At 34.7% G+C, this 25367-nt stretch overlaps 3 protein-coding genes across 8 annotated transcripts in view; all 3 read left to right on the forward strand.

The window, feature by feature from the left end:
- The first annotated feature begins 412 nt into the window (after positions 1 to 412).
- Positions 413 to 8039, forward strand: LOC145205047 (kynurenine--oxoglutarate transaminase 3-like). Its single transcript, XM_080077686.1, has 12 exons — positions 413 to 650; positions 1064 to 1146; positions 1557 to 1707; positions 1765 to 1914; positions 2149 to 2235; positions 2292 to 2414; positions 2938 to 3058; positions 3419 to 3495; positions 4451 to 4540; positions 4989 to 5175; positions 5906 to 6069; positions 6548 to 8039. Exons 1-12 carry the CDS (start codon positions 543 to 545, stop codon positions 6605 to 6607), a joined length of 1401 nt encoding a protein of 466 aa, XP_079933812.1. The 5' UTR covers positions 413 to 542; the 3' UTR covers positions 6608 to 8039.
- Positions 8040 to 8722: 683 nt separating this feature from the next.
- On the forward strand, positions 8723 to 18794 carry LOC145203866 (gamma-aminobutyric acid receptor subunit rho-2-like). 2 transcript variants are annotated; one of them, XM_080076208.1, is made up of 12 exons: positions 8723 to 8839; positions 9277 to 9359; positions 11328 to 11420; positions 12915 to 12982; positions 13725 to 13848; positions 14780 to 14882; positions 14947 to 15029; positions 15753 to 15911; positions 16331 to 16486; positions 16942 to 17003; positions 17071 to 17199; positions 17812 to 18794. In XM_080076208.1, the coding sequence occupies exons 1-12, from the start codon at positions 8823 to 8825 to the stop codon at positions 17980 to 17982; spliced, it is 1248 nt and encodes a 415-aa protein (XP_079932334.1). In that variant the 5' UTR covers positions 8723 to 8822; the 3' UTR covers positions 17983 to 18794. The 2 variants fall into 2 exon arrangements, with proteins under 2 accessions (XP_079932334.1, XP_079932335.1); XM_080076209.1 differs by having other exon boundaries at positions 8732 to 8839; positions 16334 to 16486.
- The window catches only part of LOC145203865 (1-phosphatidylinositol 4,5-bisphosphate phosphodiesterase beta-4-like), a 29099-nt gene continuing 22403 nt past the window's right edge, over positions 18672 to 25367 (forward strand). The window contains exons 1-12 of one of the 5 annotated variants that reach the window (XM_080076206.1): positions 18672 to 18880; positions 20408 to 20520; positions 20622 to 20711; positions 20929 to 20988; positions 21158 to 21292; positions 21618 to 21697; positions 22149 to 22202; positions 22277 to 22358; positions 22832 to 22932; positions 23485 to 23651; positions 24257 to 24403; positions 24995 to 25058. In XM_080076206.1, the coding sequence (XP_079932332.1) occupies positions 20467 to 20520; positions 20622 to 20711; positions 20929 to 20988; positions 21158 to 21292; positions 21618 to 21697; positions 22149 to 22202; positions 22277 to 22358; positions 22832 to 22932; positions 23485 to 23651; positions 24257 to 24403; positions 24995 to 25058 (1034 nt within the window). In that variant the 5' untranslated portion in view covers positions 18672 to 18880; positions 20408 to 20466. Of the gene's footprint in view, positions 18881 to 18960; positions 19206 to 20407; positions 20521 to 20621; positions 20712 to 20928; positions 20989 to 21157; positions 21293 to 21617; positions 21698 to 22148; positions 22203 to 22276; positions 22359 to 22831; positions 22933 to 23484; positions 23652 to 24256; positions 24404 to 24994; positions 25059 to 25367 lie in introns of those variants that run through there. The other 4 variants (XM_080076204.1, XM_080076203.1, XM_080076202.1 and 1 more) reach the window with 4 other exon arrangements.

Genomic DNA, 25367 nt, shown 5'->3' on the forward strand with positions numbered 1-25367 from the left:
CAAATAAACTCAACTCAACAGTGTTTTTCGAATAGCGCGAAGCATCATGGCTTGCGATGTGACTAAATGATGCGACTTTTACTGGGATGTAATCGCGTGTTAACCCTTAAACATTTGCGTCTATTAAATGTGCACAGTTTCTTTAGTGGCGCCATCTTGCAAAACACTATATACACTATAGTTATGAACTAAAACTATTTGAATCCAGACAATAAACGTTTGCGAGACATGTAAACTAGGACGGAAAGAAAAACGAGTGTGATTGACATTGATATGCCAATTACACACCTGTTAAAGTCACTAAACATAGCTAAACCATAGCTCAGCTCTATTTAGGAGTTTGACTTTGACCTTGTCAGTCCAAGATGTCATTGTGGGGATTTTCTTGTTTTTGTTTTAAATAACAATGAATTTCGAAATACCATCCAATCAGAATTTCCCAATCTGTTAACGCCCCGTAATACTTTCACTTCTCAATTTTGTCGTTTTGTGCGGATAGTCGCCCCCAGTTAAATTGCAATGTTTACCTAAGTCCTGTGATCATGTTGCAACGCGGAGCATACGGATCAGTTAACTTTGCTGCAAACCGTTCTCTTTTTGCTGTTTCTGCATTTGCGGCGCGCGCCAATTGTTTCCTCTCGTCACGAAAAGTAAGTATGGTGTAGTGCTCATTGTATTGTATTTGGTTAACGTGCATTTTGATGCTACAAAAATCGCGCCTCGTTGTGTTAATGGTAATGTAGCACGAAAAAGAAAGGACAATGTATATCATTTGCAAGACATATGATAATGTCGTTCAGAGCATTCCTATTCAAAAATATGTTTTACAAGTTCACCTTTGTCAGACAGGGCAGAAACTATATAGTTTCGCTCACATATAGTTTTGCTGAGGTTGCATGCATGTCAGTTAAGGGGGTTTGTTTGTGAACAGATGTGCAGTTTGGATTTTTGGGTCGACTTTAGGTGCAAAGAAATCTTAAACAAGCAGTTATCTTTAAATACTAGCTGATGATTTTGTTAAGCAAATGTTAAAGTTTGTTTTAATGTGGTTCAATGTTTTTAGAAGCCACTTAAAATACAACAGAAAACAATGTCATCCAGATTTATTCCATCCAAGAGATATGATGGTGTGGACAGGAACGTTTGGTATGTTATGTTAATATATTAAATTTTGAAACTGTTTTGTTTGTACTTACATATTTTGTTTTATAACTGTATGCAAAAATTTAAACAAAGACTTGATATAAGGATTTTTAACGTTGTTCTTCTAAAAGATGAATTTAAAACTATAAAAAACGTTTTCATTTCATCTCAACAAGCTATTAGGTTCAATTACGTGACCCTCAAGCAATGACAGTTTCAATGCAATTAAAACATTATTAATAAAAGATTTTTTTAGTCATCCACTGTATGAGCACAACATACCTTTGACATTAAAAACAAAACAATTTGCAAAACTAGTAGCTTTTTATCATGCCATGCAAACATTGCTATACTCCTAATCTTTAAAGTTTGTCAATTCTCTTTCAATAACACATTTACAATCATTGTTTCAGGATTGAGTTTACAACTCTGGCAGCAGAATGCAAAGCTGTTAACTTGGGGCAAGGGTTTCCTGACTTTAGCCCACCTGAACATATTAAACAAGCATTGGCTGATGTGGCTGCAGTTGACAGTGTTGCGACTTACCAGTATACAAGAGGAGTTGTAAGTACTTTATAGTTTCCATCAGGTAACATTGCAATGATTTTGTGCTGTTTGTAGGGTCATCCAAGGTTGGTAAAAACCATGTCAAAGTTGTTTAGTCCTCTTTTTGGAATTGAAATTGATGCATTAAAAGACATTTTGATCACCATTGGCGGATATGGAGCTTTATATGCTTCCATAAGTGCATTTATAGAACATGAAGATGAGGTAAAAAATGTTTGTTTTATTTTCCATACGATTGATTTTATGTTGCTTAACTAATTTGACTTGTTTCTTACCTTTGTATTTGGTATGATTTGAAAGCTTTTCGGTAATACTGTAAACAATAGTACATCAGATTGTACAATAGATCGTAACGATGTATTATTTCAAAATACAGAAGTGTGTTGCAAATTACCATGAAGGCCCTAAACTTACATCTAAAATAAGATTTTTTTACAGGTTATTATAGTGGAACCCTTTTTCGACTGCTATGAACCAATGGTGAAGATAGCTGGGGGAATCCCAAAATTTATTCCTCTAAAGCCAGTAAGAGCTTGAGTAATATAGCACACTTGCATTCCATCTCTTAAAATTACTCACAGAAGTCTAAGGAATCCGCAGGCACCAGTGCTGGCTGGACTTTGGATCGAGATGAATTGGAGAAAATGTTTAACAAAAACACGAAAGCCATCATTATCAATACTCCGAACAACCCACTAGGAAAAGTAAGGAAGTTGCTTTTTCATGTGTTAATACAGTGTTTCTTAACCTTTTTAGCGCTTGTACCCCCTGAGCTTTCATGAAATTTTTTCGTACCCCGTGTCTACAATTGCCGACGGAAGTAAATAAAATTGTAATAATAGGAATTAAATTCAGTGTATTTATAACTTGCGTGTTGAATGCATGCATTAAAACAGTAATGTAAGTATTAAAAAAACAATCCGTTATAGACATATAACAAAGTTACTTGTTACGCATTCTTCACAAATATGCCTAAATAGCGTATAATTTCACACTGCATGTCGTACCCCCTGCTTTGGTGCTTCGTACCCCCAAGGGGTACATGTACCCCTGGTTAAGAACCCCTGTGTTAATATGTACTGCAAAAATATCCCTGTGCCACTTTCTACATTGATGTTTCCCATTTCATTGTCAATGGTGTAGTGTGTTGTACTCTTTTATGCACATACTTCAAATAAATGCAATTCAATGCACTAATAAAGCAAATTTGTCTGTTTACACTTTCAGGTGTACAGTCGCGAAGAACTTGAATTGATTGCAGAAATGTGTATTAAGTACGATTGTCTTTGCATATCTGACGAAGTCTATGAATGGTTGCTTTTCGAAGATAACAAGCATGTACGAATTGGTAAGTGAAATCTGGGGAAAAGATTTCAAAAGAGTCAATTTATTGATTGGCGCAATTCAGCCCTTATTTATCTCGAACAGTGCCTCAATACCCTATTATCTTATCATGCAATAAGACTCAGGTATTGAAACAAATCTAATTTACTGCTTCAAACAAATGATTTCTTACTGTATTTGACCAGTTTTTGTGTCCAGTTGTACCACCTGAAGGGTTAGTGGCAGAAACGTTTTCTTTTTTCAATTGCAAAAAACAAATTTAACAACTTTATGTCATACTTCCTAGATGTTTTAGTGTCAACATTACATGTTTGTTAAAAAAAAAGTTTTTTGTACATTTTCAACCAATTCTGTTACATTACAGCATCTTTGCCAGGAATGTGGGATCGCACATTAACTATTGGAAGTGCTGGGAAGACGTTCAGTGTTACAGGCTGGAAGGTAAAGAAAATGTTTTTCAATGTCAATCTTATGAAAACGACAGATAACATTAAAATTAATTCTGCAATCTGGCCAAATAATTTTCAGTGTTTGCAGATGCATAGTAGGGATAACATATTCAGTCATTGCCCGCCCACTGAGGAAAAATAAAAAAATAAAAACACATTGCTTATAGCATGGTTATATACCAGACCTTTTTCAGACCTGATATGATGAGCTGTGGGCCATTTTTTTCAAACAATATATAGCTAATATAACTCATGTTAACATATTTTTTGTGCCTTAGACTTCCTGTTAACCGATACTAGAAAACAAATATACGCTTGTGTCTTACTAGAAGTCCTGGAATGTAATTAGACCTACACAGGTACTGCACAGTATTTAATTTGATATCCGGTGCTTGCTTACTCTTTGCTGTGGGTCTTAAATTATATCCATGGGTGGCAAGTTGCAATATCAAATTGCCTTTCCGAAAAGCTCTAGACCAAAATGTAATTTGTTTTCTAATCTTAAAATAATAAAGATTACAGTAGTCCAGTGGTACTAAACCGCATGTTATGCAGTTGTGATGAACAGAAATATATGTTAGTCGAAAATTATAATTTTTCGGAATAATGAAAGTGCTATGACTGTTCGGGTGTGTGAGGGTTTGTATTTGAATTGCCAATATAATCTGGTAAATCTGATCAGATACCTCTTTGGGGCTTCTTTATCACACGCGATTTGATGCAGAGTTTAGTACAATCCTTGTTTTATATTTATATGTCGTGTGTGTTAAACCATATCAAGACCAACTGGGATTTTTTTACGGAAATTAGTAAAATTTACTGCTCTTGTGAAGCATAACGATCTGTGTTTAATGGTGTGCTTTACGGCCTTAAAAATGGGTCATTTTATCATCTTCAACTTATGCTTAAGCTTTTTCTGAAAAAAAAAAAATTTTAATGTTTTTCAGCTTGGCTGGGCGATCGGTCCTTCTCAACTTATCAAGCATCTGCAAACTGTGTGGCAGAACAGTGTGTACACTTGTCCTACTCCATTACAGGTAAGCAACAGTTAGCAACTGTACACATGGGGGTACTAAAGCAACCCGCTGAATATTCAACAGCATAGTTTAGGTTCATGTAAAACCTCTATTAAATGTGTATTATAAGGCAGAACCGATATCGTATTTTGTCCAATTTTGCGGAACCCCACAAAATAATAGTTTTGAAAACATGGTATCGGACAAGAAAGGTACATAAAAACGGGGTTATTTGGACACAATTGGTTAATAGGTAAACATCATGACCCAAGAGCCCTTTACATAGCAACAATGTAGTTTTCAGTGGAAGGTGTTATGTTATAAACAAGAAGTTTTTTAAAATGATTTACCGATTATTAGCAGCTTTGTTAATTGTGATTGAGCATATTTTCACTTTTATTTTCGTGTACCCATAAGAGTCTGTAATTTTCGTAATAACTCTGTAATTTTCGTAATAACGTTTTCGTAGGAGGCGGTCGCAAGAGGATTCGAGACCGAGATGTCAAGAATGGGAACAGATGAGAGTTATTTTAAAATCCTTCCCAAGCAGTTGCAAGCGAAACGAGACCGCATGGTTCAGGTGTTAAAGGACTTTGGTTTGAAACCGATTATTCCGCAAGGGGGATATTTCTTAATCGCCGACATTTCAAGTCTAAGTAAGTAACTTGAGTATTCGGGAACGCTATATACGGATCTATTCATAAGTTTAATGAAGAAAATAACGGCCCAAATTGACGTAAAAAGCGACATGCTTTATTGTTCAAACGTTTCGGCAAATGACGTGCCACATCAGTACTTAAGACTATTAGGGCGTCAAGATTGATTAAACCAGTTATACGTAGAGTACTGGTAGGGTACTAAGTTGCAGTGTAGTTTCTAAAGTCCGTATAGATGCACAGTAGAAAGTGAAAATAAGCTTGCGGCTTTTGCAGTAAACAAAACCTTTGAGCTTTTTCCAGACCAATCTTTTTCATTTACTTGCTGCTGTGTTGTGGTACTCAAAATTTGTATTGTTGTTTGTTTTAAAGCACAGAACGTAACCTTGAAAAGTTATAGTCCGCATTGTGGATAGTATGAAACTTACATTTCGAGACAGTAGAGACGCCGTAGAACGTTGCTTAAAGATTTAGAAATAAAAAAATCACCAATTGCCTTTTTAAAGTTTTTAAAGCGTTGAAAACTTTGTTACCATGATCAAATTATTAAGCAAAAATCTAGCCTGCGGTGGGATTCGAACCCACGACAGAAGCCGGGAATCGCGCTCTGCCAACTGAGCTCATATGCCGTGATCGCTGGTCTGCATAAACCCATAAACGCTTTAGGGTTGATTCCAGTTATGAATAAGGTTCATGATAACACAACAGCTAACGGTAAAAATGTGTGCAGATGTTGACTTGAGTGATTCCAAGGATTCTGGAGACGCTTGGGATTACAGACTTGTGAAATGGATGACACGAAATAAGAAACTTGCAACTATTCCAACCACTGCGTTCTACTGTAAAGAACACAGACACTTGACTGAGAAATACATTCGCTTTTGTTTTTGCAAGGTAAGGTATTTTGGAAGTTAACTGTCTACTAACATATTTGATTACTGAATAACAGAAAATTGCTTTAGTGTGGTGTGGCCTATTGCTATGAGTTAACCATAGTTTTATGCCATGTTGGTAACAGACAGAAATTACTGAAAATAAAGTTAACTACATGGAATTGATTTTTACAGTTTTCTATTTCATCAATTAAAGTTAATTTCGGATAAAACTGAATAAAAGGATAAAAAAATAATGTATTTTTATTATTTTGTTGTTTTTTGTTTACTTGTGTTTTGCTCTTTTTTGTGCGACTTTGCATTGTTGTAACTACAGAATTATTCGAACAAACGAAATAGTATGTTACAAAATAATTCATTTGTGTATGTCTGAACCTTAAATGTCCAGTAAATTTTTAGTAGCATTCCGAGTAACAAGCTTCTGTGTTTTGGCATTTATTTTTACAACAGTTTTTTTTCTATTATACTTTTGTTCACAGGAGGATGAAACTATTGAAAAGATGGAAAAGATCTTAAAGGAGTGGTCCAAGTCCATGTAACGAAAAGACAACAAAAATTCCTAATTGAGTTACATTTTTTTACCCACAATTTCAAATCAGTCCTATTCTTTGATGCAATAGGATAGATATGGTTTAATCCTATTTGTTTGTTGGAGTTTGTGCGGTTTAGGCTGCGCCGTTATTATGGTTATACGCTGTTTGCATACTGATATAGCAACAGGAATGAAATTATACTTTTACTAGCGCGTTTAACACATAAGTTTAACACAGCATACTAATTCTGGTTTACTAACAAGAATGAGAACAATTAGCATCTTTTCAATCGTCATGCTTGATACCATAGCAAAATAAGAAAAAAAATACAGTGTACAGCTATGGTTAAGATAAACATAAATTCATAACGGGAGTCAGCGTCTATGCAGACCAGCGATCACGGCACTTTCATATATAAATCACAGTATAATTATGATGAACTATCAATTTGAAAAAAAAATCCTTAACTTAAACGTGGATTTTATCCTTAACTTAAACGTAGGCCTACCTCTAAAACTCACTAAATTTAAGGTATTGCTTGCACTTGCCAATCTGTGCTTTAGCTTGTTTTGTATGCACTATTTAAAGTGTATCATTAACTTTATAAGACTTAACTTTGCGTTTTTTTCTTCTTCTAAACACTTTGAGAAAAAACTTAATGATGAAATCCTACTTTTTCGTTTTACGTTAAAACTGTACTTAACTCCGCAAAGCTCGCTGCAGTCTAGCACCACAAAAAATAACGTACCAACATAGGGAATATAAAAACGGTTTGTAATTTTACACCGTTTTGGGAGTTTTTTGTGTTTTTGTTTTGACAAGCACAGTCGCTTTATTTCTCAGCTAGGTACTTTAAAAATGTCACAAATGAATTATCTTGTGCTTTTATAAGTTTTGTTAGGTTATTGCTTAGCTTAGGCACCATTATAGTATCGTCTTAAGAGACACTGGTTGTGGCGCATTACTTAAACCGCTTGAGGTGGCATGTACGAAAAAAATAAACAATAAAGAAACATCCATCACAACTGCAATGATGTACATAGTTGGACATTGAGCTCAATCTAAGCAAGACGCATTTAAATATCGTTTTGCCCTTTGGGGAAATAACTAAACAAACACAGTAGGAAGTACAAGCATAGGGGAAACATGCATTGTTCCGATATTGTCAGTTGACCTGATCAGTCTGCCTCAGTTTTCAAACGGGTGCTTATCTCATCTCATTGCAGCCATTGTTCTTGATCTTTGCCATCAGTTTTTCTTGTGGATTTTTGAACAATCCATTGATCAGTTTATGTTGTCATTGAACTATTGCATCTCGTTGCAAAGCCATTTTGCGATCAACCGCGTTTTGTCTTTTCTAGATTTTTGCTTTGCTTTTCATAACGTACCGTTTTTTATTTGTCTTTTGTGTCAGATAATAAAGCAGCAACCCATCAAACTTGAACTATTTTTTGACTTTAATGTGTAATCAGTCTTATAAAAGTTACAGCAGAAAAAATTTATGCAAAGCAGATTGAACTGATAAAATTTGTTTACTGCGTGTTTTAAACAAAGCGATTACACGTATCTTCAATCTTTTCTCACAGACTCACGAATTTTTCCTTTTGAAATGTGCCAACTTTATAGGACAAAATTTCAAAAATGTAGAATTTTTAAACATAACTTTTTAATTTGTTTGCCAACAAAAATTGGGCGACATGGTATTATCGTATTTTATCACAACTTGTGATTAAAATCAGGTTTTTCCAAACACCTGGTATCTAACAAAAACATGTGTTTCAAAGCACCTTCCTGACAAGGTCGCTTTGGAAAAACAGTTTCAATTGATTTTCTCAACTTATTTTTTCCTTCACTTGTTATCTAAGTTTTTGCCAAAGTTTGCAAAGTTTTAGTTCTACTTTCTATTTTTCAAATATTTTTTTAACAACAAAATATCGTGCAATAAGTGAGACGTACAGATAAAAAAAAACAGATACATCAAATCACAACTCGGCCATTCAATTACTAATAACAAGCCCAACAATTGTCTACCATCGATTACATTAATTGTGGTGCTGTAAAAGGACTCTCTTGAGGAGCGAGAGGCTCGATGCGCCACTGTGACGTAATAAACGAGATTGATGAAAGACCTGGCTGATCTAGTGTCTCGCAGTCGACTGCAGCAGGCTTACAAGATAGCAGGTTGACTGATCAATTTGGATTATGTGGGGAAGTTTTTGAAATGCAAATAGCACAGAGGTGAGAAAACGTTTATTTGCATTGTGAAGGAATGATTAAATGAAGTGTGTTGTTTGTTTTTTTGTGATGTTGTGGTTTTTGTGAAACCTGTTGCTGTAACGGAAATGCATATTTTTGTGTGCCCGTTTGTTTAATTTAGAAAACAAAAATAAGAAGTTTGTGTTAGATATTTGTTTATATTTTGGCAATTTTAAAGTGTTTTTTTTTGTGAGTTTTAAAACTTTTGTTTGGTAAGTAACTAAAAGCAATTTTTGTTTTCTTGCAAGAATATAAGATAAGCAAAATACGAAAAACACACTTTTACTGGCACACTTATAGCGATTTTTAAATACTTAAAAAAAGCAACCCCCATAATTCCTTTTTGCATCATATCAATTCTACATGCAGGCTAAACATAGATCGGTTTTATGGTATGTTTTTTTTTCATTTTTTTACAGTGTGATTATTCTACTTCTGACGACGGAATGCATTTTAGCCGGCAAACATGGTCAGCGCTCCCGGAAAAAATCAAAGTCAAAAGGTGTTGCATTGGATTTAGCAAATCGATAAACTGCAAGTGCTGGGGATAATGTTTGTTACTTGCCTGATCACCTTAACTCCGTGACTTTTAAGCCTTACAAGCAGAGTGATTGATTGGTTATCAGAAGGCATGCCTAGAATTTTCCGAAGGCACGGAAAATGAGTACATCCTTATAACTTGTGGCTAACGCAAATTGATTCAAAACCAGGCCACTTTTTTAGTCTATATAATTGATTGCTTGTCCATAGGAATTAATTAATAACGTCAAACTTTATTATACATTTTGGCTCCTGGCTATAACCCATTTTCGCTGCTGGAAAAATGCAGATTTTCTTTAAGAAGTTGCTAAATTGGTTTCGAAACAATGACAGCTTCGAATAACGATCATGAAATTTCATAATGCGAATCAATAACGTTTCAGGAACGTTATTCGTTGGGTTGGCCCTTATAACTAGTTTTTATTTCTATACCAGTAAAAGTCCTACTGCGATCCGATACCCGATACAGTGTCAACCTACAAAAAAGCTTTATTCACTTATAATTATCGGGCCTGCTGTTAGGCAGATTGCATTAACCATTGCAAAGTAGCGCTTAGTGTGCGCTTGTAGCACTGTAGCGGACTAAACTTGATCCACTGCGACCTCATTTGAGGCGTAATAACGTAACAATGTAGACCATAGGCTATATTTGGCAAGTGAATCGCTTTTACTCTTAGGTTTTAAATGTCTATTTTTTACCTCACTTTAATAAAATATCGTGTTTAAAATCGTTAATTCGGAAATACGTTCATTTTGGCATGTCTCGTATATTCTTTGAGAGAAACTGCAAACGTCCTAACCAGACGCAGAGTTAGTGTTACAATAGGGAATGAGTCAAAAGTCCGTGTGAAGTGATTTTTCGCAAAATATTGTGGCAGAAACGACAGACTAAAGCACGTTTTCCTCGTTTATAAAGGTATCATTATTTGTTTGGATTCCTCCAATGTATCAGACGAGTACCGATTTCATTTACAGCATCGGGTATCGCCGATACAGTATTTTTGGGCCAACTCTGATTAGTACAACACTTATTTTACGAAGTTAACTGTGTGATGATTTTGCCCACAAAAAACCTGCAACTTTAATACTTTACAGTGTTGTTTTAAACATATTTTCTTTTCCCCCCAACACAAGCCTAAACACCTTTAAACGTTTGTGGACCTTTAAACGTTTGACAAAATTTTTCCAATCGATCATCCAATTGCCACGCGGCTTGGCGCCTTGCACAGTGTGAAATGACACAGTGGCGGAGAATCAATAAAGCTTTAGCGGACATTACACATTAATTTCGCAGTCAAATTAAAACCTGTTTTCTCGTTTTTACATCACCAGCAGTATTGGGTATCTTACATTTCAATGCCACTTTAATGAAAGGATTTTGACAAGATGTTTTCTAGGAAACGCATTTAACTCTATTGCTGTCTTACTGTTTTATCTTCTGCTCCAAATGGAAAACCCCAATGGCTTGTTTTCAGCAAAAGTTAACCACATCTGTCATACGGTTTACAGTTTAATGCTCTGCGATTTTAAATTTGGTGACATTGTGATTTATTGCATGAAATTAGTTTGACGTTGAACGTTAAAATGTTGACGCTGATCATCTGCTGCTCTTTTTGAGTATATTTTGTATATTTGATATGCGTAGACAGATCCGTCGGTCATCACCGAATTACACAGGCTGTTTCTTGTAGTCTGCTATGACATTACGCAATCCAGTCAGCCACAATGTGCATAAATATGGGAAACTAGGTTCCTGTAACCCAATAGCAAATTTGTAAACCATAATTGTATCGCACCTTTTTCGAAACAAGAGTTTAGAATCTGCAAAAATAATCCTAAAAAAAGTAAGTCAATTTTGACCCACTTCGTTGTGCAAAAAAGTTATTTCCGTAACTTTACGTCTGTGCAACTTGCTATGTGTTTTGTGCAGTGCCGGACAAGCATGGAACTGACCAATCCAAACAGATTGAAGATATGTTCAGAGCTCACTCATACGAGCTCAGTATTCGACCAAAGGTTGAAGGTAAATTTGCGGTATCTTAAGAACATAACTCATATTTATATAGTACAGGTTTACTACAAACACTTTGATATTTATTGATTACAACAGTGATTATTGTAATATTGGTCTTCTTTCTTACTACGAAGTTGTAATATTGTTTTTAGTGCATTTTTCGATTTTGCTGTTTAGCGCGAGTTTGTTTAGATTAGTGGTTCTCAAACTTTTTTGACCGCGACCCAAATCTGAGTTTTATGAACATCTCACGACCCAAGTCTCAAACATCAAAAAATGTATTTTTTGATATGCATGAAATAGAAAAAGACACAGACAACCAGTTGTAGTACACAGTACTATGAAACAATTTATTACAAACAAATGATTTATTTTTCTAATGTGATTGACAAAACTGAAATTTTTCCTTCATAATTTCTTCAATGCACGGCTCTATTTTTCATTCAGGAGACCACTTGATATTTTATATTTAGTGAAAGGTCTGTGATTCGATTGTTCGATAACGAGACTGACTGCAATTTCAAGGTCACGTCGTCGCCGCTTAGGAATCTGGCCATGTCAAAATGGCTGCAGGCTTAACACATTGTAGCTTTGCAGCACCATGATCATTGATAAAAGTGAATCCTAATTTTAAAAAAAATGTTTCCCTTTTACGAATACTTACTCATCCTTAAACGCTAAATGTTACATCTCCACGTTCGGTTTCGCATGATCAACTTGTCCTATTATTTCCCCTGCTGTAACGTAACAATCGCCATGTGCGTTACAGTAAAATTGAAAGGCTATTGTTGGCATGTTGCAATGATTGGTTCATTTCACTGTACAGCGTGGTCGAGTGAGGTGACTTTATTACTGCATAAGGTAAATTCGTTTGTGTTTAATTAATGCCGCATTGGTTCGTTCCTTTGGGCAGAATTGAATCACTATAGCGCGACCCATATTTTGACCCTGCGCGACCCATACTTTGAGAACCACTGGTTTAGAAGTTTTGAACTAGAAAATGCAACGATTTCAAATTACAAACATGAGCGTTATGAAAATTATGAAAACTAACACGGTCATGTTTACTATAGAGTTACGTTGTATGAGTTACATCGTAAGATGGTTGGTGCGTTTCGAAACAATATTTAAAGGTATAGGTTATTGTTTTGGCAAACGTGACAATGAACGTACTTGCTTTGAATGTGATTGAAACCTTTTCAAAACAATTCCGGTCAAACCAAAGTGTTCAATCAACAAAATTTTAGCTCTTCCAGCAGTTTTTATTTTAATATGCCAACGTTTCGATGTCCCAAACGAGACATTATGGCTGGTAGTAATAGTGTATTCAAAGTGTTCAATGTCATCTATAATGCATTACCTTACCGCTTGATTACTAAAAACTTGGCCGGTCCGGCACTAATGATTTTACTTCACCTTCCCTTAGAGTTTAGACCGAAGGTTCTTTATGTATAGTTTTCACTCTTACATGCGTTTTTCATCTATTATGCATTCTTTTAACAGGGCAAATTACTAAAGTTGGCCTTGGTGTGATGATTGAAAGCATTACCGATGTGTCAGAGAAAAACATGGTAAGAACATGATATCATAGAACCGTTAGGGAATGCATTAAATTTTTACATAAACTTAATGGACAGGCTTATCTTGTATCAACCTTTTTTAATGGACTTATATTGACAGCAGCAACAAAAAAAGTTTGTGTGAAAAAGAATTTGATTTTTTACTTGTTACTTCGATTTAATTTTGTTTGTATTCTTTATATCACATGCAAACAAAGAAATCACTCGGAATATTAGCTTTACGCTTGCTTTAAAGTTGAACTAAAATTCGTTTTTTAACAAAGTAATTTTTATGTTGGCTAAATGTGTTTTTCAATGAATTATCGACAGTACATAATTAATTGATACAATTTACATTATGTTAATGGTGAAAATAACGGCCCAAATACATGTAAAAAGCGACATGCTTTATTGTTCAAACGTTTCGGCAAATGCTCATGCCATCATCAGTGATATGAAGGTCACATCAGTTACACCCGTTTATATACACTTGAGTCGCATGAAGGAATGATAAAAGGGTGCTAAACAAGCGTCACATAAAAAACGATAGATGAAAAGGTGCGCAGAAAGCATGTCGCTTTTTACATCTATTTGGGCCGTTATTTTCACCATTAAACTTATCAACAGATCCGTATATAGTCTTCCAAATTACATTATGTTTTTCTCCGTGTTTTACAACACTTTTGATCCATACATTGAAAAATGTGCCTACTCCTACATGAAACGAATACTATACATTAATTCCACGTTTCAGGATTTCACACTGACTTTGTGTCTGCACGAAACGTGGGTGGATCCCAGGTTACGATTCTCCTCAGGTGGCAAAGGAGATAGCATCGTTTTGCCAAGTCGACTTATCGATAAGATATGGGTCCCAGGTAAAAACGTTGAACATTTGTAACACATCTTTGTTGAATAGCAGTATCACAAAACAGCTTGGTGAAATAATATTTTTAGTGTACATTAAGTCGTCCTGTATTTTGGGGCTATCTGTGTTTCTTTAAATGACACCCAATCCATTTGTTCAGTTTGGTGTGGGTGCATAATACAAGAAACTCTTTTATCAACTTAAGTCGTCAAGGCTAAACAATTCTGTTGTAAGAATAACTAATTGATATTTTGTGAATTTTTTCTTCTAATTTTCGAATCCCACTTCTGACACGATAAAAAGAACGCTGATACCTTAAAGTGGTTATCTGTGATGGCGCGCGCCCATTATAACAAATTCATACACCACATTAGTCACAAGGGAAGCCATTAAGATCATTTTTGTATGGTACAGATTGGTAAGTCGGGCCGAGTTCGGATTCGGGCCGGATCGGGCTTAGGTTGTTTAAAAAAACGGGCTTGATTCGGGCCTGAACTTACACTTTGTGTCAGTATTCTTTCAAAAATAAATTTAACTAGCTAAATAGCCAGTTGCTGGACCTGACCTAATGTCCAACAGTCCTAAAACGCCTTGTTCGGGACCAGTTGTCTATTGTGTTTGTTGTCTTGGTCTTTTCTGAAGCTTCAAGTATAGGCTTGTCGATCAAATTTTCGGGCCTGAACGGGCTTCTCAAAAACAATTCGGGTTCGGGCCGGGTTTCGGGCTTGTATTTTCGGGTTCGGGCCGGGTTTCGGGCTTGTATTTTCGGGTTCGGGCCGGGTTTCGGGCTTGTATTTTCGGGTTCGGGCCGGGTTTCGGGCTTGTATTTTCGGGTTCGGGCCGGGTTTGGGCTCCAATTTCAGGCCCGTTTACAACTCTGATATGGTGTAGAATAGAAGGGACGCATTATTCAAATGTGACTTCTGTTTTTAAAATCCTAGACATATACATTGTCGGATCCAAGAACTCTTTTATTCACAAGACCACGGTGAACAACGTAGTATTGCGTCTTTATTCCAACGGCACCATCTACTACAGTGTAAAGTAAGTTGTTGCTGTTGCTGGTTCGTATTCGTTGATTTATATCTTAAAATTATTTTGTTTTTAGAATTACTTCAACTGTCGCTTGTCAAATGAATCTCTACAACTTTCCATTAGATCTGGAATCGTGTTCTCTTACATTTCAAAGTCGTAAGTAGCGATCACAGCACACTCATATATAAATTATAGTACGCCAGACCTGGCATCATGCCGAATGGAGCTCTCCCATCAATGCTTGCAAGCATTCTCATATGGCAAGACTTAGGCTTGAAAAATCCGGCCATGGTGTGTTTCGAACCCACGACAACCAGGACTAGCGCTCTACAAACTGTGCTACGCAGATTCGGTAGAGGGATCGAATCCCACCACAGGTTATATTTCACTAGCCTATGTCTTGCCAAGTTTATAGAGCTCTTTTGGCAAATGACCACTTGATATTATGCCTGGCAGCAATAGCCTATGACTTGCCAGATGGAATGCTTGGAAGTTAATAAACAACTTACTTTACGAAATACATTTACCAAAGAAAGTGTAATGCGTAGTATACTTTACAAAAATCAAAACAGCAATGCAAAAAAGCAAAGAAAAACGTTTCGTCTTTAGGTGTTTGACAGATGTGGACATTAAACTGGCAATGGAGGTTTATCTGAAGCATAATGTTCAAGATAATACTAGCTTAGATAAAATACAGACAAGCCAAACTAAAAATTACCCTAAAACAAAAATTTAAATATATTTACTACCCTGACCCCGACGTGTCAGATAATAAAATCCAATAAACTGCATTTTCCCACGTTAGAGCTTAGTATCAAACGTATATCTTTGCAATTAATCATACAAGAATAACTAACAGAAATACTGACAATGTTGCAGTCGGTTACAACAACAAGGAGGTGGTTATGGAGTGGGTTGGAGGGAAGGATATAAACGATTTGTTTTTTGACCCCGGGCTCGTCACAAGTATGCCAAAGTTCAGGCTCATTCACCATCAATTTCTGGCAAGCAACCAATCTGACTCAGCTTCATACAACGGTTTGTCAATCTCGTTTCTCGCTTACACTTGCAAACTCAAAAAACAATTTGCACAATTTTTGGTTTAATAATGTCTGACGTCATATTATTGGTATTGTTACGTCATGTTTGACGTCATGCTTCGGTCATTATTCGTTAAAAGACAATTGTTTCTGACATTCCCCTCTGTATGCGTTACGTATATAAGACGTGAAACCAACAAGAAATGGTTTAACTTTAAACGTTCAAAATAGAATGAAACATTTCACACCTATTTCACACAATGGTAGTGTACTTTTTTAATTTTAAAAAACTTGATTTAAAAAATTAAAAAAAACTTAGTTTTTCATGTGACAAAACTTACATAATGTTTATGGCGATGAATTGGTGATGACCAAATCAATTGTGTTTTTTTAAAAAAAACTAATGCTTATTTGCAGCAGAAAACAAGTCCAGTCTTCAAGTGATGTTTGAGCTTAAACGATATCCACTCTCCTTCTTTCTTCAATCGTATTTCCCCGCAATGTCAATGGTAACTCTGGCAGGTCTGGGAATGTGGATTGATCCCAGATCGGTTCCAGCTCGAGTGGCTTTAGGTGAATTTCTGATTTCTAGTTGATCTTGTCCTCAATGTGGTTAAGATGATAAGTACCTATTTTTTTTCTCAAACGACAAGAAAGAAGACAAACTTTATAAAATAATTCTTTGTGAGGAAGGATACTGATGGTGAAAGTTTTTGAGGCAAAATGTATGTAGCGTGTTTGCACAGACGTCTTAGGATTTACAGTTTCTCATGGACTTTTTACGGTCTAAAAGGGTTGGACCCAGGACGCGGGCCCGAAATATTGGATCGGGTTCCACCCATACACTTGCTTTTCCAAATAAGCCCATACTCAGCCCAAATGATAGATTTACTGACCTGACAAACAAATGAGGCCGAGTGTAAAGAATCCCGTTTTTCAAACTTAATCCAGCAATGTTATAACCCAACTCTACGGTGGACTGACATTATAGATTGTATTATTAACTAGCATTTCTGCTTCTACGGCAGGTGTGACGTCAGTACTTACCATCGCAACAATCATTACAGGAATGAAATCATCTTTACCTAAAGTAAGCCAAAAACATGAAAACCAAATATTTTTTAATGAGTAAACTTTATCCATTTTTTTTCCATTAGGTGTCGTACTTGACGGCAATGGACATCTACCTGTGGGTCTGTTTTCTATTTGTTTTCGCGACGGTTCTGCAATTCTGCGCACTAAACTATTTTATGAAGCGTCAACAAAACCGAAAAGCCAGAATCCACGTAAGTTGAACTGGTGATCGAAGCTAATCGCCGGTTACCACCTTTTAATTGCACGCTTCTTTGTTTAGGCTTTGAAAATCTTTTAAAACACACTGTCGTTATAATTTGCAATTTTCACCAAATTGTTTCCAAAGCATTTCTCACGAAACACGTATTTTATCACAGCCAATTTTTCGTAAATTTTGTATCTGATACACGTTATAACTTACTAAAACATCTTTACGACCTTAAATTAAATCTTACATTGTGTTTTCATGACATTTTGTTACATTTCTAGTTTTTATTAAATCTTTTCAAATGTTTTCGTCACATTTATGCTTACTCTTTATAAATGGTTAAAATTGTCTAGTAAGACTTTCAGTGCACCTAGTGCAGTGAGCACGCGTTGGTCTTGCTCTTTTTCTTAGTACAGCTCATGTTTCTTTTTCAACCTTAATGTTTACATCCAAAAAATTTTTTTCCAAAACGTTGCTTGTTGCCCACAGACATAATATGGTGTGTTTTACAACCCAAGTGCAGACGCTTAACTAATCTACAAAATTCAAAGCCCTGGTTGCTCTAAATCTGGCCTAATTTCGAAAATAAAAAAGGTTTAAATTAAATGTTTTACAGCGTACATCGGCCAAAACGTCGTTCGAGAGTTGGCGAAAAAAGATTTGCTGTTTTTCTGATGATCCCGCCGCATTGGATATATTCTTCCGTTTAGGGTACTTTATAACATTCCTGCTTTTTAACGTTGTGTATTGGGTTTATTACGTTATTCTGACGTACCACGACGTATGAAGATTGAAAATCGTAGTTCCAGTTGCATGAGATGGAAAATACTATATTCCATGCAATCTGATATTGTAGATTGTTACGAATTGACCACTCGTTCTTACTTCACATTATTCATCAGTGCGTGACATAACATTTTTTTACTTGAAAAAGATAAACGAATGGAAATAACCAGTGGAGGGATGAAATTTTTTTGTCAGTCTGTTCTATTACAAAAGTCATTTAACCAAAACGGCAGCGAGATAATTTGATATTTTTTATCGTTTTATCAAAAGTTCCTGGTATAATTTGTGTTTGCTAGGAAATTTTTCCTCATTTACGTGCAAATACAAACTACCTACCTACCTACCTACCTAGAATACCCGGCTACTAGATCTAAATAATAAAAAAATCCGATAACAGTTTAGAAGTTAATCTTTTTTTTGCTTTGGAAGAACACGCAAACATGCCTGTCTTTGGCAATAATGGCATAATTTGAAAGTTTGTTTTGCTATATTTTTCGCATTTTTACACATCTTGTCATAAATAGCCTGCATTAAAACAAGTAATTGTGTTTTTTAACTCAACCGCATCTACGTTTTTCCGCAATTAAAAACATTCTAGTAAATGTAACAAACAGGTTTTGTGCTAATAACTATAGGTCTAAACATGGTATCGTTGATATGAATAACCTACTGCATTGCCGTCTTCAGCATATACCTATATCTTGTAAAGTTGCATAGCAAACGAACAATTTATCTCTGGACGTAAATTGTTTTTCGCTTTGGAAAAAAATGTATTTTTGCTGTTCTCCTTTCAAGAAGAAAATTTTGTATTGATTTTGTGAATTGCCATCAATAGGCCGCAGGCGCACAGGAAAGATGAAAACGTCACCGATTGACGTCATCCGTTGACCCGCGGCAAGGTTACAAGTTCAAAATTCTTCTACTTGCCACTTGAGTAACTCTATATAAAACAAATACATGTTTAGAAAGGTCACTAGGCTATGACCTAGTTATTTTTGGAAAGAAGGGGTAAAGTTAATGTAATGTAGTCCAACGTTAAGCCTAACTGTAAAGATCGTAAAAGACCTCGGTAGACCAACGACCTACAGCCTATCTGGTGCCGATGTGTTTTGACTTGTTTCAATGCACGATGTATTTTGTTGCCAAGAATGAAAAACAATCTGGTATCGAAAAGCAAAACATGCAATAGGCTACGGCTAAATCCTAACGGCTTAAGGCGGAAAGGTAGGCTATCTAATCTCTGGTTTCTGAAAAAAAATTGAAACGCAAAATCTGTGTGCACAAAAATTGAAACGCAAAATCTGTTTGCACGTGTAAGCAAGTGTTAACCTACCACGTTTAATTAAATTAGTGCATAAGTGAGCATAACGCATTCAGGCCTTGCCCGCCTACCGAGAATAAAAATCAAACAAACATCTTCAGACACTGGTTAAGTCAAGAAAGAATATATCAGTGTTCAAAAATTTAATCGTCAGGAGTTATATTTGCATATTCACGAAACAATGTGTACAAAATGAAACAGATTGTTCTCATCTGAAGAAGGAAAAAATCGTAAAATCTTCTCTCCAGGGTGTGGCGGTAGCGAGCAAAAAAGTGTGTTGCATTTTTTTGTGTTGCAGCGAAGCGTTGCGAAGACAATCGGCTAGCGCCGGACGTAAACAATCGCGTCACTCGATAGCAGCGTGTTAACCATTCACGTGCGTTTTCCATTGTAGCTGATTTTGAAACGTGGCGGCTATAAAACCATATTATTTCGTTTGATCTGGGGATTTTCAAACCCTATTAAGTTTTACGGTTTAGAGCAGCATAATGATAAACTACAGCGAGGTCGCCACAAGTATTTCTTTTTGCTTTCATAAAGAAGGCTTAGGAAGTATCACTATTTGCGGCAGCCAGTGACTGAATAAACAAATGAGAGTTCAAAGATCATAGCTTAAATATTAGTTTTGAGGTTTTAAAGATTCATTTACTCAAGTAGTCTGATTTACTTTTTGAAATATGGAAGCCTAAACAAGGGCACGAGAAACAAAAATACCTCTAGTCTTGACCAATGAATGTTATTGATTAAGGATTTTATGCTGGACCTTTATAAAACTAGCTTCTATATTTCAATCATTTCAAAAATCATTTGCATTTAGGCTGATGACCGAATTAGATGACTTAAAAATGGCAAATATAGACGTTGATTAAATACAGATCTTCAAACGTGACAGGAAATTAACATTCTAAGAACTTGCCTAATTAGACTAATGACAAAAATAGAATATGATTGCCTCTTTTGTAGTTGTACTCACACAACAAAGAAGTTTGACTGCTTTATGCTAAATATTTAGTGTTTTAGGCTAATTTTTTAACCAGGTGAAGTATTACTTAAATCTTTAAAGTTAAAGATTTCAAATAATAAAAATGTGCATTTGTTGTTTTAGGTTTTTCTGGTGTTAAATTTTTGATTTGTCTAAATTACAAATGCATACACATTACAACCATGGAAATACCAGCTTTCATTGAAAAAGGAGAGGAATTCCTAAAAAGAGCTGAAGTATGTAAAATGTTATTAGCTTGTTTTTGTGTGCTTATATTTTGTGTTCTGTAGTGCTAGGTACATTTTATTCATACTAAAACCAACATGTCTATTTTCAGGGTACAGCTGTGTCACAAAACGTTCAAAAATGTCTTTTACGAATGGATGATGATGGACTTTTTGTCATATGGCAGTTTGGAAATCGACCAGTAAGCCTGTTTCCTGATTACTTTTTACAATTCATGTCCATGTTTTACTTTCAGGCTTCCTTTTGGAACGTTACTTTCTAAAATATACCTTTTTTATTTATTTATGTAACTTTCATAACTTATCTATGTAATAGCAATAATTGCCTGTGCCAAAATAATGTTGTACATGTAGATATATTTGCTGCATTTAACACAAAAAGGTGTGTTTTTGTGACAGGAAATTTACTGTTTGGAAACTTCACAAATACATGAAGTAAAAACTGGAATACCTTTAAAGGTGAATATGTTTTCCTTTGTTTATTTCATTTTCTCATCTTTGGCAGTTTCTCGTATGGCAGCTGATTTACAATATAATAACAAGTTCTATGGCCATTACTGTATTGTGTTGAATAATTTATTACCCTACTAGCATATGCAATACATACTATTGTTTTTAATTAACACAGGATGCAAAGGCAGTATTTGAACAGCATGACGCGGAAACTAATGTCCCAAACAAAGTCCTAACATTTTACCATGGATTCGAAATAGGAAATTTGTCCATAATTCAATTTGTTGCAACTTCAACAAAAAGTGCCAAAGTGAGTTTTTCTAAAAGACAAACCAGTTTATTTGTCACTAATATGCTAATTAATTTGATTTTAGGCACCTAAAAATGACTATTTTGTACTGTTTTGTTTGCAGAAGATAATTTTGACAGTATGTTACTGTGGTTGTTTTAGTTTGATATGTATATACATCAGCAAACATACATAAAGTGCATGTTAAATATTTTTTTGGATTTTAATCTGTGTCATCTCGTTTATCTGTATTTAAGCATTAAATCAAAAGTAGGTGTCAAATAATTATGTACAACTAATCTTTTCTGTTTTTTGTTATTAAATTTTAAAAAATGCCACATTTTAGAAATGGGAAGAATCTATGTCAAAACTTGTGTTGCATATCAGATTAAAGCACCTTTCTCCAGCCGAAATTATGAAAAAGCAGTAAGTCTATATATGTCCAACATATTTTCACCTTTTTACTGTTTAAATGGGGGTCAATAAATGTTAAAAACATCCGCAAACAAATTTTTCATGAAAGAGGTGCCTAAACAAAGCACCTATTAAAATATAGCACCGTACAGTAGCGTTGGTACATTCAGCTGCAGCCCTCTTTATTAAAATATTGATTTTTTAAAAGCCTGCATTTGTAAAATTGACATGCTCCGAAGGGTATGTTGTAAGACAAACAAAATCAATTCTTGTGAGGATACGCTTATTGATAGAAATTTTAATTGTACTGGAAGTATATTATGATCAAAATTATGATTAAGATAAAATACTAGTTCCACCCTGTAACTATGTAGTTTTTTCACCTGAAGTTTTCACTGGTAAATATCTAAAAAGTAAACTCTCGCATGAAATTAAATATCTAACTTTATATTTTGTTGTTTAGGTGGAAACGCTTGCAATATTCTTTGAATCAAAAAGGCATGATACCAATACGGAAGTATGTTGCTCATTATTTTGTGTATCCAAGTGTAATTTAGTATCTTTACCATATCTTTTTCCTCTTTTAAACAGATTGGTCAAACAGTTTGGCCATGACAAAAGCGAGAAAGCTATTCTTCAAAAGTTTAATCACTGTGGATTTAACTGTTCAAAGGTAAAGATAAACTATTGCTACTTCAAGTCTTAAGCTGGTATGAAACTTTGCATTGAAATATGGCAGAAATGGTAATAAGAAAACTTGGCATTAAGATGTATAGAAGTTCATAAAAAATAATTTGATAGCCTAATTATACAGATTATTAAGTTAGCTAAAACATGACACTTTTACTGCTGATTTATGCTACACTGCTCAAAATCAGCCCTTATCAAAGGTTACACAGGATGTATAAGTTAATAATCCATGTAAAAGAATTGAAAATAGCAATTATTTGATAAAGGTATTAAAAAATCACTTGATTTTAAAAGTGTAAGCATTTGTAGCAAATTGTGTTCACACAGACGTTTAGCAAAATTACAATGCTATTGACAAACTTCTACTTTAAAATCTGTACATTTTGTTCTTTGTATGAGCAATATGTCGGTGCAATGTTTGTACCTAAATTTGTTTGTTACCTGAATTATTTGCAGAAAGATGAAATAAATCCTGCTGAGCTGACATTTCAAGTTTACAAAAAACTCCATCAAAAGGTCTGTGAAAGGCCGGACCTTCAATCTATTTTTCAACAAATGTAAGCAAATCGTTGTACAAATAGCAAGGGCAGTTATTAAAACCCTTTTTCAATGGTTTAATCACGCTTTACAACAGTGATTTAACACCTGCATGGTAATAAAGATAGAACATAGATTTATTAATAGTTCGTAAAAGAATATTAAAGCCTTACCTGTTTTGTAACAATCTTTTTATTGAAAACTCTATTGCACAAATTCTGAATTACTTTTCATTGCAAACCTTCTTGCTGTAAATCATGCCATCACTAGACATAACTTACCATAAGATTTATTATCATACCTATATCTTTTGATCTGAGTTTTGAACAACTTTTTGATGAAGTGATTTTGTATTTTAAACGTGTGATTAAAAACAGAGTGGTTGCTAATCTGTTAAATGTTTTAAATTTTTAAACCACTTTGAATTTTAAAGCAGAAAACAATCGATAGTTCTCTATTTTTGTGCTTTACATTTTATTAATGCATTTCATGTTTTGTACAAAATTTGTAAGGTTTTGATTGTGCACAAAGTGTTTCAGTTACACACTATCATAAGAAAAAACATTTTTTAGAGGCAAAAAGAAACAAGATTACATCAGCTTATCAGATTTTATCGCCTGGTTGAATGAAAACCAGCGTGACCCGAGACTTAATGAAATTCTTGATCCAACCTACGATGAAAAAAGAGCAGGCGCCCTTATCCAGAAATATGAAAATTGCCCAAAGAATGTTGAACTGAGTGAGTTTTGTACAAGTTGGAGTTTCTTTGAAGCTATTGTGTGAATTTGATGCCATTGTGGTTACCAAATGTGTTGTACTGTTTACAAAGAAGGTGGAACGTGATTTTTAAAGATTTCTTTAGTTTCCCTAAACATGATGAAGTACTACTGATTATGGATTTTTCCATTTCTACACTAAAATAGAGAGGAATTTGTTTTTTGTGAAACTTTGCCAAAAGCACAGTTTAAAGAAAGAAAATTCCTAATAAATCTTGTTAATTTAGTTTTTCTACTTAGGTTTTTAATAAAATATATGTATGTGTAAAAATTGACACCCTGTTCAAATACAGCAAACCTCGCTTAAACTGGATTCTGTTAATCCAGATCTTTACCTAATTCAAAAACTTGAGGTACATATAATTTGTAATGTGGTAAGGCTTTAACTAACTGACATTGGGCAATCCAGATCTTGGCCTAATTCCGACAAATTTAGTAAATTTTACCAAGGTTTACTATATAACTAAAAATTTGTTTTTTGTCATGCATATTATAATGTTAATTGAAACCACAAATATTACAAAATATATTCCTTACTGTGCCAAAAAAGTTTCATTTATGTTTACAGATCGCTTGTCTTTGCAAGGATTTACGGATTACATGTCGAGTGTGGACAATCCTTTGATTTACCCTTCTCATTTGCAGCAATACCAGGACATGGACCAACCACTCAGCCACTACTTCATCAGTTCCTCGCACAACACATATTTGACTGGTAATAATAAAGCATGCAGGCACCATAATATCCATAGGGAATTAGGCAATTGGAATTACTAATGCAGCGCAGTTATGTAAAGCTAAAATCAATGTAATTAAGGGTTGATGCTATATATATTTTGGACTGATTAGCTTTCCCATGTTGATTTGGATTATGAATGTTACTGCAGTTGTTGTATTTGATTTAAAACTGAAAAACTGTATTTATGTGTTTTTTATCACAATACATTTATACGATTTATATGTATTTGTGTAAAACAAGTATATTTTTGTAATTTGGATTACTGTATTGCTGTTTTGACAGCACGATTTGCTGAAGAAAAGTGTGATACATTTTTCACAATAACAATGTTTTTAGGAGAGATAAATAGTTTGTTTAGCTCTTATAATGTTTTTGGACGCTTGCAAGGTGTACTATTAAAAACTATGTATTAGTAAATATATACTTGCTTCTTTAAATTTGGATATTTTTGTAATATTTACGTTTACATGAAATGATTTATATGCACTGGCTACAATGCATAGACTTGTTATGTATAAATGTACAAATGTTTCTGTTAACTGAATATTTCCCTTTTTTATTGTAAAGGTCGTCAGTTTGGGGGTAAATCCTCTGTGGACATCTACCGTCATGTTTTGCTGTCAGGATGCAGGTAGAATATATTATAATAAAAAACTTTATTTCTGGTCAAAGCGAACGATTCTGTACAGACCCTTTCACAGCCATTCAGTTTCCCACTTAATCTCCCATTGTCCTTTGGATTTCTCATGAGAAACCTTTTTAATCAGCTTATTTTGCTCTTTTGTGTGGTGTCAAGTTATCATTTCTATGGGGAATAATTTTTGGCGGTTTCTTTAGATGGTTTTGTCTTTAATTAAGCTGAAAAACTAATTTTAATTTTATTAGATGTCTTAGGATCATTAAGTTTACATTAAAGGGGCAAGTTATTATTATAGCTGAC

Source organism: Phallusia mammillata, chromosome 8 (assembly GCF_965637545.1).
Source record: "Phallusia mammillata chromosome 8, kaPhaMamm4.hap1.1, whole genome shotgun sequence".
Classification (NCBI taxonomy): Eukaryota; Metazoa; Chordata; class Ascidiacea; order Phlebobranchia; family Ascidiidae; genus Phallusia; species Phallusia mammillata.